Raw genomic sequence first — 12,821 nt, 5'->3', positions numbered from 1 at the left:
CTTGATAATATGATATGGGTGGGTGTCATCCAACTGGCTTAAAGGCCTTACTAGAGACAGCTGAGTTTCCCATGGTAGATACGCCGCCTCACCACAGGACCATCAGCCCTTACTGGAGTTTGCAGCCTTTTTTTAAAAAAATTATTTATTTTTTAATTAGTGAGTCATAGTGAGGGTACAGTTTCAGATTCACACATTTTCGTGCTTGTTTTTCCCTCATGCAATGTCTGAGAGCCCATCCCTCCACCAGTGTCCATTCTCCACCACCAATGAACCCAGTATCTCTCCCACCCCACCCCCCCCAGCCTCACCCCCCCACCCCCCACCTTTGTGACGGGGCATTCCAATTTGATATCTCTCTTTCCTTTCGGGTGTTGTGGTTTGTTTGCAGCCTTTTGATCTGACCCATTGTTCTGCAACTGGCTAGGTGTCACAGATGAGTTTAGCCCTTAAATCAATCTCTCCGTGTGTATCTCATGAGACTCCTGACAGAAACCAATGCCCACGGAGAGCTAATATTAATGTGGGAGAATTCTGGGCAGGGGGCCCTTCAGACCATGGGCTTGAGAATGGAAAGAAAGGCCGAGATTGGGGCTAGAGCTCGTGGGGACAGGGGTGACAGAGAAGTTGTGGGGGAAGGGGTGGAGAGAAGGATACCTCTCGTGGGTAGGTCTAAGTGGCCTGGGGGTTTGATTAGGATAAGGCAAAATGAAGATTCCTGAAGAACAGCTGAGCCCTGATGGCCAAGCATCGGAAATCTCAGCCCACAACTCCAGGCTGGTCACAGGAACGGCACGCTCGGATCTCTGGACAAGTGGCAGGCAGCAAGGATGAGGGAGGAGCAAGTGCTCTGGGAGTGGGTGTGCAGAGAGAGAAGAGAAAGAGCACCGAGGAGCTTCTGCGACCAGGGACAGTGAACTAGGAGGTTTGGGTGCTCAATGCCCAGGACGATTTTTGGGAGGTGGGGCATCCCCGGGAGTGCTCAGGGCATACTCCTGGCTCTTCACTCAGGGATCACTACTGGTGGGCTTGGGGGACCACATAGGGTCCCAGGGATCATATCTGGGTCACCTGTATGTCAGACCAATGCCCAACACACTGTACTCCCTATCACTCTAGTCCCACAGTCCCAGACCTTAAAGGAGTTACAGCGCTGGAGAAGATTATTTGGAAATGTTTGGAAATGGAAGCAACATGACATGATGACTGAAACGTAAATTTTAGGTATGTATTTGTAAAATCCAAGGGGTGTGTGTGTGTGTGTGTGTGTGTGTGTGTTTTGACAGTTCCACTCTATCCTGCACCACACAACTGACAATGCTCATCTGCTCCCTCTCGCTTCTCTTCTCAAAACCACTAATTGGTCTTACGATCTGAAAGGCTTTATTTGAAACTAGAAGTATGTTTTGCTTTTAACCTTGGCTCTACGGGGACTTTTACAGAGCTTCAGAAAAAGAGAAGTCAGTAAACAGCACGCTCTTTATAAGCACGTTTCAACAAGAATTGCACAGGCGAGTGCATTGATAGTTCTTTTACTTTCCAGGAGAACACTGGCTGGTTGATGGTCAGGTATTAGCAGCTAGAGAGCTAATGTGCTTCTCAAGGCCACCCCCTGGGCATACTTACTTATTCTCAGGATGGACTCACAGTAAGTGGCAATGACAGGAAGACCATAAATCTACTTAGGGGTTACAAGCAATTGGGAGACCTTGACAGTATCTGAAGGTGTTTCTATTCCTCCAATCCCATTAGCTATAAACTCACAATAAGCCTTACCTTCGGAGTGCCTATAAAATGTTGAATCACTGCCAGAAATGCTTCCTTCATTCTCCAGATTTGCATCAAGGAAGCTTCCTCCTAGAGGTGGGGTGGAGAGGAGGAGAGAGGAACGAGGAGCAAGAAGAAGAGGGGCGAGGGGAGGGGAAGAAAAGGAAAAGGAAGGGAATGGACAGGGGAGGGGAGAGAAGAGAGGGGGGAAGAGGAAGGGAAGAGTGGGGAGGAAAGAAAGGGAAGGGAGGGAAGGGGCGGGAGAACGTGATTAGTAAATGTCCAAGCATTGATGCTCTGCGTCATTAAACTAGCAAATGTCATTACGTACTTCATTAAGTTAGTCTTGAAAACAGGTTCTGGAAATCATCGCGTCCCATACGATAATGTCATGATTTGTGATCCTTCCCCTGTTATTTTATTTTCTTTTTTTCTCTCATCCTGCTCCAGGTGAGATAGATTCCAGATTCCAGTAGAGGCTGCCATCTCCAGCTCCCCACTATGGTGGGGCAATGTGGGTTCAAGGCAGAATAATAAGTTGAAGTTTGAGAGATGTGAGTCCCTTTCAAGACCTGGAAAATTACTAGGCATGTGATGGGGAACAAGGTGCTTCTCTCAGCTTCCATCCTAGAAAAGTCAGAACGACAGACAGTAGCTGTCTCCTCATGATGGGAGGTACTGGCGTCTCATGTGCTGTTCACGGCATCAGTACACACTGTTGCCTTTAGCGGATGGTTTAAACATCTCCCTTCTCTTGAGTAGATGAGCTACGTGAAATCCACCCAGAGTGAGACAGGTATGCTGAGACATTTGACCTTGAGCCTGACTGCTACTTCTCCAGTCGTCTCTCAACTAACCACCAGGTTGGTCTCAGCACTCGGCTGGGAAGACCAATGGCTTAGGCTCCTTTTAAGTTGGGCTTTTCACTCCCTGTTTTATACTCTCTGTGATGACCAGTTCAACAAGAGTATTTTTCCTTTTTTTTTTAAATAGAAGTAACATTGTGTAAATAAGACTTTACATGTTTCAGGTGTGCAATTTTACAGCTCTTCAACAGGTATGTTACTCTACACCATACTCACCGCCAAAGTACCAACATCCTCCACAGTGGGGCCCCACTGTGGGAACATGGAGAGCAAGTGATGGAGAGATCTGTCCTAGGTTTAGTAGGCCGCGGACTTTATGAAATAGGCTGTTAGGGTCTAGCGTGGCAAGCCACGGTAACTTGGTTTGACCATATGTCATTCTCTGTGTTTGCACTTCTGACCAAGCTTCAAGAAGGCCTGGGGTTGCTTCTTCTAGCACTGTGACCAAGAAGGAAAGGGTTTGCCTCCCTGGGTCCCCGGCTCCTCCCTTAGAACATGAGTCAGCAGGTCAGCCACCTCCTCAGTTCCCCAAATATTCATCTATATGGAAAGAATTCACTGTGGCACAGCCATTCCCGCTCTCGCTCACGCATCCAGCAAATGTTCCACAAGCACCTACTAGCTGCTTGGCCCTGGGCTGGCTGTTTCTGGCTTTGGTGAACTCTGCCCCCGTGAACCTGCCCTTCTAGTGGGAGAGAAATACACAACCAAAGATTCACACAGGTCAAGTGTGAACGCATTGATACATGAAGTGCTCTGACTGGGGGGGGGTTGGGGGGCTTACAGGAGAGAGGAAGTGACCTGCAGAGAGAACTGAAGGAGCTGGGGAAGCAGTGTTCTCTGAAGCAGAGCCTGCGGAGAAAGACAGGCAGGGGTGGGGTGGGGGTGGGGGTGGGGGAAAAAAAGGATCACAGGGAACTAAACAAGAGACAACGTGGCTGTCCCCAGAACAGAGAGGATTGGTGAGATGGAGACAGACCACCCGGGTCTTGGCAGTCCCACCAGTATTTAGATCTTAAATCCAACCATCATACACAGTCAGTCAAGCATCCACAAAGGGGACATATCTGTGCTGGCTCAGGAAGAGGTGGGTGTAGAGTGAGGAGAAGGCGGGACACGGAAACCAAGTCAGTTCACGGTCTGGTGTGGGGGCGGGGGGGGGGTCCCAGCAATGAGGCGGAGCCTGGCCAGGCAGGAGGGAGAGGAAAAGGTGCAGAATGAAAGGCTTTTTAGGAAATGGGAGAAACGGGAAATTTGATCCCTTCACAAATCAATAGGAAGGAACCAGTCAAGAGAGAGGCTGGCCAGGCAGGAAGGAAGGGCTGAGGTGGTCTGGAAAGAGCCAGAGGCAGAGAGCCAGAAAGGGTGGACAGTGGGACTGGCGTGGGGGGTGAGGGAGCTTCCCACCCAGTCAGCTGAAGAGGGTGGTGAAAAGACAGTCCGAGATTGGGGAGACTAGGAGGGACTGAGGACCCTGCTGTGAGAATGGAGGGGGGGGTGGAGAGCAGGAGAAGATGGGAGGATGGTCGGCACCATTTCTGAGGAGACGGACACCAGCGGTGGCCAGGCACGGGGCTGGCATGGTGTCTAAAGTCTGTCCAACACCTCTTCCTGTTTCCCTTTAAGTCCATAGGTTGAGGCCTCAGGGTCATTCAAGATGACGTGACAATTTTTTTTTTTTTTTTTTTGGTCAAAGGCAGAAAGCAATTCAACAGTTCTGGAAAGCACTGACTGTGCAGCCAGGCAGCAGCCAGGCCCTCTCTTCCAGGAGCCAGAGGAACCTCTGATTGCACATGGCTCAGCACTTTCGAAAGACCACATCGTCAGTCAAATCCCAGTTGTGAGAGGGAACAGACCTTTTTTTCTCAAGAAGCATGTGAAAAACAGATTGAGAGTGATGACAAATAAAAGAAAAGCAGGGCTTCTTTTCCCAGGTCGTTTATGTAAGATTTAGCAAAAGCATGTATTGTTTAGCCAATTGTCTGGGGACTGACTTTATTAATAATAGTCCTTTTTGGGGCCAGAGCGATAGCACAGCGGGTAGGGCGTTTGCTTTGCACGCGGCCGACCCGGGTTCGATCCCCGGCATCCCATATGGTCCCCCAAGCACCGCCAGGAGTGATTCCTGAGTGAAAAGCCAGGAATAACCCCTGTGCATCGCTGGGTGTGACCCAAAAAGCAAAAAAAAAAAAAAAATAATAGTCCTTTTTGTCTTTCTGTGTTAGGATTTTTTGGGGAGCGGTGTGAATCATAATGCGGGACTGGAGAGATAGTACAGCAACTAGGGCGCTTGCCTTACATGTGTCTGACCCAGGTTCAATCCCCAGCATCTCAGATGGTCCCCTGGGAACAGACAGGAGTAATTTCTGAGCAGTGCAGAGATAGAAGTAATTTCTGGACATCGCTGGGTGTGGTTGTTCCAAAACAAAAATTTAAAAAAATCACCATGCTATATCAGAAAAATTAAATGAGAATTTATTATAGAAACCAATCCAGAGAGTCTGAGTTCAGTTCTAGATACCAGAAAAACTGTCCTTATCTTACCATCCCCTAGAACCTAAGGATAAGGCTCTATTATTCCCACTCACCACCAAACCGCTATTTTGCTTAGGTTTACAGATAAGACAGGTAAGACAGTATGTCCCAGGGAATCAGCTGGAAATGTGCTCATTTTGGAACCCGCTGGTCTGCAATCCACCCTTTCTAAAATACATACTTGCTCATTTCACACCACAAAGCCTGGCACACATCCAAAAGAACAAAATCAAACTGTTTAGGCGTGGATGTGGGGAAAAGGGGATTCTCCTTCACTGCTGGTGATAATGCCAACTGGTTCAGCCTTTTTGGAAGATAATATGGAGATTTCTCAAAAAACTAGAAATTGAGCTCTCATTTGACCCAGCATACCACTTCTGAGAATATATTCCAGGGATGCAAAAAAGTGCAGTAGAAATGACATCTGCACTTGTATGTTTATTGCAGCACTATTTACAATAGCCAGAATCTGGAAAAAACCTGAGTGCCTGCGAACAGATGACTGGTTAAAGAAACTTTGGTATATCTACACAATGGAATAGCAAGCAGCTGTTAGAAAAGGTGAAATCATGAAATTTTCATATAAGTGGATGGACATGGAGAGTATCCTGCTAAGTGAAATGAGTCAGAAAGACAGGGATAGACACAGAATGACTGCACTCATTTGTGGAATATAAAATAACATAATAGTAGACTAACACTAAGGATAGTAGAGATAAGGGCCAGGAGGATTGCTCCACGGCTTGGAAGCCAGTCTCATGTGCTGGGAGCAAAGGCAGCTCAGATAGAGAAGGGACCACTAAGTGACAGTTGGAGGGATCATTTGGGATGGGAGATGCATGACAAACATCTGAAAGTAGGCTATAGACCAAACATGATGGCTGCTTAGTACCTCTATTGCAAACCATAACGAGAGAGAGAGAGAGAGAGAGAGAGAGAGAGAGAGAGAGAGAGAGAGAGAGAGAGAGAGAGAGAGAGAGAGAGAGAGAGAGAGAGAGAGAGAGGAAATAAGAGGAAATGTGCCTGCCTCAGAGGCAGGGTGGGATACTGGGAACACTGATGGTGGAAAATGGGCACTGGTGGAGGGATGGATACTCAAACATTGTATAACTGAAACTTAATCACGAAAGTTTGTAAGTCTGCAAAAAATAATACACACTTTCCCCTTCTTTTTCTCTCTAAAATCCTCTCCTTGGGAGTGTGTAGGCAGGATGGCAGCATTAAGGACATGAAGGCTTCTTGCCCACAAAGCTCTCTTGTGACCTTTGTGTTAAGACTTTGGGTCTTGATAGATTGGTTCTGCAGCTGCAGTAGAACAGGAACTTCATGGCCATGTCCATCCCTATTGGACACTTGCTGTCCGATACATTTATTGACTTCTTCCTCTGATTTCTCCACTGAAATATTGTTGGCATACAGATGTTAGGGTTTTCCTGTCTTGTCACTCTCAACTCTTTTTTTTTCTTTTGGGGTCACACCCAGCGATGCTCAGGGGTTACTCCTGGCTCATGCACTCAGAAATTATCCCTGGCGGTGCTCAGGGGACCATATGGGATGCTGGGAATCAACCCGGGTTGGCTGCATGCAAGGCAAATGCCCTCCCCACTGTGCTATCGCTCCAGCCCCTACTCTCAGCTCTTATTAAGGCGGGTGGGCATGTGCTGGGTGCTCAGTAAATGTTTCCTGGGGCACTAAAGAAACCTGAGCCCTACTGACCAATTGAATGGGTCTCCTTTCAGGTCTGACCTGGTTCTGAAACTGGGCTGCAGGAGGAGCTGGTTCACCTGGGAGGCAGGTGTGGGAGCAAGACTGATGGCAGTGCAGCCTGGGCATGTGACGGGCAGTCCATTTGTTTCTCTAAACTCAGTTCTTGATGGACTAAGGGTCTCTGTAGTTGGTTGATGCAGCAGAAAGATTTTATAGGTAAAACCAGTTCTGCACTGGGGATTCTGCCACATAGCACATGACCAGCACAATGAAGATATAGCATAGTATGTTCACACAGTCAAAAACCTGAAAACAAACTTCCTTAGATGTGATACAGGTAGGAAGACGGTGGGGTGGGTTGGTGGGGAAGCTTCCTGGCAATTAGTTCTTGGGATGTAATAAAACCAAGATGGGATTTGAAAATGTTACTCTGTCACTAGCCCTAAAGCAGCTAAAAGCAATATGGTGGGGCGCACTTTGTGAACCTAAGAATTGAGGTCTGATGAGACGTTCGCTTGCATCAGCACAGGGGCAGAGAATGCTGGGCTCTGCTCTGAAGAGAAGCTCCAGAAGAAACAAAGGGTTAGGATAAGGACTTGAAGGTGAACATCAAGTATTTAAGCTCTTCCCTTTGAGAACACCATAGCAAAGGATTTTTATCTAGGTAGATAAGAATTTACTTGGTGAAGGCAAGCACGCACCTCCCCAATTTGAGGGGTGGCTGACATCTCCACTGAGATGTATGCTCTCAGCTCTCTTCTCCTCTGGAGAAGCCCGTGTTCTCTCTTGAACACATTACTCTCTGTCTGTCTGTCTGTCTGTCCTCTTCTCATAATCTCTAAATAAAGTTGTTTTATGTCACATTTTGTCTCCTCCTGACATTCTTTTCTGTGAGGGGAAAGGTAAACGACCCCAAAAGCCTGGATAAGGTCTAGAGCTGACCTCTTTTCTATAAAAAGCAATTCTTCACTACAGCCTGAGTCCACAGCTGTCAGAGAAATCGGGTGGCGGGGACCATTTCCCAAGGCATACAGAACAACTGGACCCCAGATGCAGCTTGACAACTGCCCCGTTAGGCTGGTCAGAGGTGAGTGAGGTCTGTGCTGAGCGGGGACTCATTGCCGACTTGTATCAGCCCTAGATTTCCGCAAGCACTTCCTGAATGACAGAGGTGGACAAAAGGGCAAACAGCAGACTACCCCTTCTCCTCACTAAACATAAGTCACCTGCAACAGATGGAGTTGAAGATGGAACCGGTTTACGCAGGATTCTGCTTAATGGGCTATAGTGAAGCTCTAACTGAGCTGTCGGTCTTGGTGGCATCTTAAAACATGCAGGCAGCATTGAAAAAATAAAAGCATCTGTGCTAGACCCACCTCCAGAGATCGGTAAGTGATTGACTTGGGATGAAAAAAAGATGCTGGGCACTGGGACTATTTTCCAAGCTCCAGGGGTGATTCTCCTGTGTATTTGGGAGTGAGTCTGGTAGGCAGATGACAGCCATTCAAAGATACTTGGTGTCAGGCAGAAACTCACGCTAATGACTCCTCAGCCCTCTCACAACCAGGAGGCCACTTTACCTCCTAGACTTCTCCCTGCTTGAGGTATAATTAAGCTTTTAGAAGCACGGAGAATTGGTCCCGTTACCTTCTAATCAACGTTTTACAGATTTGAGCACCATTTCACAAATTGTCTCTTGCCTGCTTCTCTTCATATTTATTAAGTGGAAATCTTGGCTACTATGGGGTTGCCAATAGAAAAAAAAATTAAAAAGCGGTGGTTCTAGTACTGCCATGAAGTACCTTGGTATCCACAAAATGCTTTTAAGATAGAATTAGTGCAATATTGAGGGCATAAGATTGTGCCAGGTGTTGAACCACCCTCTGAGGTAAAGCTATCATCTCCATGTGGTCCGACAGGAGGGCGGCTTTGTAAAGCATCAGTGACTGTTGTGTGTTAAGTGCTGCGAATGAGCCTGAGATGAAAGAAGTGGTGAGCCTTAGAGGGTCCAGCACCCAAACCTGCTTCTGTGGTGTCAGAAAGTTCTTCCCGAAAAATAATGCTCCTCTGAAAATCCTATTTGAGGATTTCAAAAGCCTGTGCTGACACACTTGGGATTCAAGACTGCATCTCCCTCTGAGGGGCTTTAGGGAAAAAGGGGAAAAAATGGAATTATGCTCTGTGCTATAGGATTCTCCACACGTGCTGTTTCTCCTCTAGCCTACATTAAGCAGGAGAGAACACCCACAGGGTTTGAATTTGGTGACATGGAAACAGTCCATACCACCACAGACAGCAGATGCAAAAGAGAGCAAAGATGTTTGGGGATGTAAATGAGAGAGTCAATTTTATTCTGGAACTTTCTCGAACAAGCTCTTTGGCATAGAAAAACTATAGTTAAGAACCTTTCTTTTAAATAAACCTTTATTTATTTTATGCCTCCATGTCTCTAAAAAATTCTCTTAGAAAAATCAGTGCAGAGAAAATAAAAGAAGGCATGTAAACCTTTGGTACAATTCTCTTAGTTACAGGTTACCTGAGTCTCATGAAAGACAGAGAACACAACAACTACCACAAAATGCCCCAAGATCCTCTGCATTTAATGTACCACCACCCTTTCCCCCATCTCAGTGATTGGCTTCTTTCCTAGGGAAAGACACAACCAAAGACTTTATTGAAATTACAACAATGCAAAATAATGATATTATAAAAGCCCAAGGGGAATGATTGAGATTTTCTTTCTTTTCTATTTCTCATGGGTCAAAAAAGTATATACCTGTATACCCCTCAACAAATTGATGGAAAATTCAGCCTTGAGAAAGAGAGAGACTTCCTTTGGAGAAGGATCTGCTGCTTATATTCTGACATTTCTTCCTACTAGCCTAATACAATCCAGTAAGCTAATTTCCCTTTGTAACTACAGTGGTTGTCTTAACAGTATAAAAACAATCAAGTTAGAATTGGTCTTGCAGCTAATACTTCCCTAATTCTTCAATTACATCAAATTCTGGGCTTGCCAATGAGTAACATTTTGGATCAGGAAGGAAGGGTAGTAAAGAACAAACTCCCTACACAAACAATCAAAATATGACTTTCCAGTGTTTTAATCACAGAGGGACAAATGGACAGAATTTTCTATTTCTAGGGATCCAGAAATAAAATGTCCACAATTTGCAGAAATACTTTGGCCCTCCAAGTTCTTAACATACTACAGTGAAGATGCTGGGAAGTAAGAGGGAAAACTTCACAGAATCTTTGGAAAGATCCTTCTATTGGGCTGGAGCCATCGTACAGTGGGTAGGGCGTTTGCCTTGCATGTGGCCAACCCAGGTTTGATTCCCAGCATCCCATATGGTCCTCCGAGCACCACCAGGAGTAATTCCTAAGTTCAGAGTCAGGAGTAACCCCTGAGCATCACTGGGTGTGACCCAAAAGAGAGAAAAAAGAAAACCAGATTCTTCTATTTCCACCCCTCGTGACCACCAGAGATTTCATCAACACTCCCTGGTTCCAGGTGAGTATGTTGAGGCATCCAGGGCCTCTAAGCAGACCTTCTTCTAGTTGATCAGCTAGTAAACTCCGGCTCCTCCCCAAAGCGGCCGCCCACATACCTAGACTATCCAAGCAGGCTCCGCTCTCCAGTCGGTGCTTCCTGTACAGGTTCTTCAGGACTTTGGCACTGCCAAAGCGCTTGAAACGGCTCTTCACATTATTGTAGAACCATTCCAGAGACTGGGTTCTCAGGAGCCTGAAGAACACACAGAGTTCAAAAGCAGAAGGTGAGAAGTTTGAAGCAGAATGATTCAATGGTGGGTTGTGAAAGCGGACACAATTCTCTGCAACTCTGTCCATCAACAGGTGACCTTTTTCTCTCCAATCAATCCAGAGACCTGGTTGGTTCTGTGACAGGCTCCGAGCATCAAGCATGGTGGAATTGATGCCATTGGAGGCTCCCTCCCTCCATCCCTCTCTCTCTGTCTCTCTCTCTCTCTCAGTGTGTGTGTGTGTGTGTGTGTGTGTTAATAGTCACACTCACTACAGGGAATGAGGGAATGCCAGGGCCAAGTGGCCAACCTACAGGGGGCATGGGGCTAACGCTGCTCCTGAGTAGATGAGAACAACTTCCCCTTCCCAATTCCTGTTACATACGGACTGTGGGACTGTCATTTTAACAAACGTGGGTTCACAATAGCTTGACTTTGCAGTTCCCTTTGATTGCAACACATTCATTCGCCTGATGGCTCAATCTGTTAAATTTATTCACATTCACTCCTGTCTTTGTTTAACAGTCATTCCCCTGGGGACATCACCTTAGGAAACTAGAGTATTGTTTCTCCTCTTACTCTCATTTTCTCTCCCTGCATTTGTCTAGAGAGCTTTGTGGCACCTGATGTTACAGTACATGACAACGCTCCTACACATCAGATCAATGGTGGGGACAGCAGCCTCGGGTGCAATGGCGATGGTGTTCACATAAAAGAGGCAGATTTCCATGGTGACACTGAGCAAAGTTTTTTTTTTTTCCCTGAAAAGGGAGAGGTAGCCTAATCAGCTTGGGAATCTCTGCTCACCCATGTAAGCAGTTAGACTAATGCTGAAGGCACCAAGAGCATAAAATGGAGAAAGGAAAGAACATTCAAAGAACGGAGCTGGGAAAATCTGGAGAGTTGGGTGCAAATGAATGAGATGAATCACATTTTTATATCCTGCACAAAAGTTAACTCAAAATAGACTTGGACATTAGATCCTTCCAACCCAACCATAAAAATCACAGAAGGAAACAGGCAAAACCCTTTGTAATACTGACTTGCATAATTATTTAAGAAATTGACTCTAAGAGTAAGGCAAACAAAAGCCAAAATTAATTAATAGAGAATATTAAGTTATGTTTATACATATTGGAATACTTATCACATATAAGAATATATAAAAACTTTCTTTTTAATCGGTGGGGAACAGGTTGTGTGTTCCAAGAAGCTCAGGGAGTTCAAGGGCCACTCCTTCAAATTTTTGGCCAATCTGGCTTTCCATTAAATGCAAGGGTCCAAGGATGTGGTGGTGCACATGCCTGGTGGTGCTGGGATTTACCTGGGTCACCCTGGTGATACTCAGGGATCTCCTGACACCTGTCAATGCTCAGGGGTCTCTTGGGCTTATATCCAGAGATGCTCCAGGCCATAAGATGCTGGGGATTGTACCTGGGTCCTGTGCATACAAAGCAGGGTATCTCCTGTATTATCTCCCTGGCCCAAAAGTATGAAATCTTGTCTTCTGCAGCCACACAGATGGAAATAGAGAGCATCATACTGAGTGAAATAAATCAGGATAACTATGCCACGGGTAGCTTGCCAGGCTCTGCCGTGCAGGTGGGATACTCTCGGTAGCTTGCTGGGCTCTCTGAGAGGGATGGAGGAATTGAACCCGGGTCAGCTGAGTGCAAGGCAAATGCCCTACCCACTGCTAAAAATGATACTTGGATGTTTTGACTTGGTATTACTGCAGAGAGTTTTTCAGGATGCCCCCAGGAATGGCTGTCATGATCATTCCCATTTGATATTATTGTTTTATATTTCACTTATTTAAGCATTCACAGCTCAGAGGAAGCTCACAGAGTGTGTGTGGTTTGTGAGGGAGAGGGTGGCGGGAAAAGCAGCACTCAGGGAGGGCTGGATTACAGATTACGCATGCCACGGGGTCCCAGACTAGCCTGTCTCCAAACAGAGCTGATCTCAGGCAAGGCTGGAAGCCAAGGAGAGAGTTTCTGCCAGCGTGTGTACCCAGCGCCCACCCGAGCTCACAAGCTGCTTCAGTTGGTGGTGTGTTATGGTGTCTTAAGTGGCAGGCACTTTGCTAGGAATATAGGGGATGACAGAACAGGTGAGGTCAGATGAATCTCTTCAAACAGTGCCCGCAGAGTCAGGAGAAGAAGTCAACACCCACAAGACA

General features: G+C 46.4%; 1 protein-coding gene across 3 annotated transcripts in view; it reads right to left on the bottom strand.

The window, feature by feature from the left end:
• Positions 1–12,821, bottom strand: part of MYRIP (myosin VIIA and Rab interacting protein) — a 345,140-nt gene that overhangs the window by 83,321 nt on the left and 248,998 nt on the right. For all 3 annotated transcript variants that reach the window (XM_055135103.1, XM_055135102.1, XM_055135104.1), the window contains 2 exons: positions 10,487–10,623; positions 1,777–1,857 (listed from right to left, as the gene is read on the bottom strand). In XM_055135103.1, the coding sequence (XP_054991078.1) occupies positions 1,777–1,857; positions 10,487–10,623 (218 nt within the window). The remainder of the gene's footprint in view (positions 1–1,776; positions 1,858–10,486; positions 10,624–12,821) is intronic.

Source organism: Sorex araneus, chromosome 4, assembly GCF_027595985.1.
Source record: "Sorex araneus isolate mSorAra2 chromosome 4, mSorAra2.pri, whole genome shotgun sequence".
NCBI lineage: Eukaryota > Metazoa > Chordata > Mammalia > Eulipotyphla > Soricidae > Sorex > Sorex araneus.
This window is presented reverse-complemented; position numbering and strand designations above follow the sequence as displayed.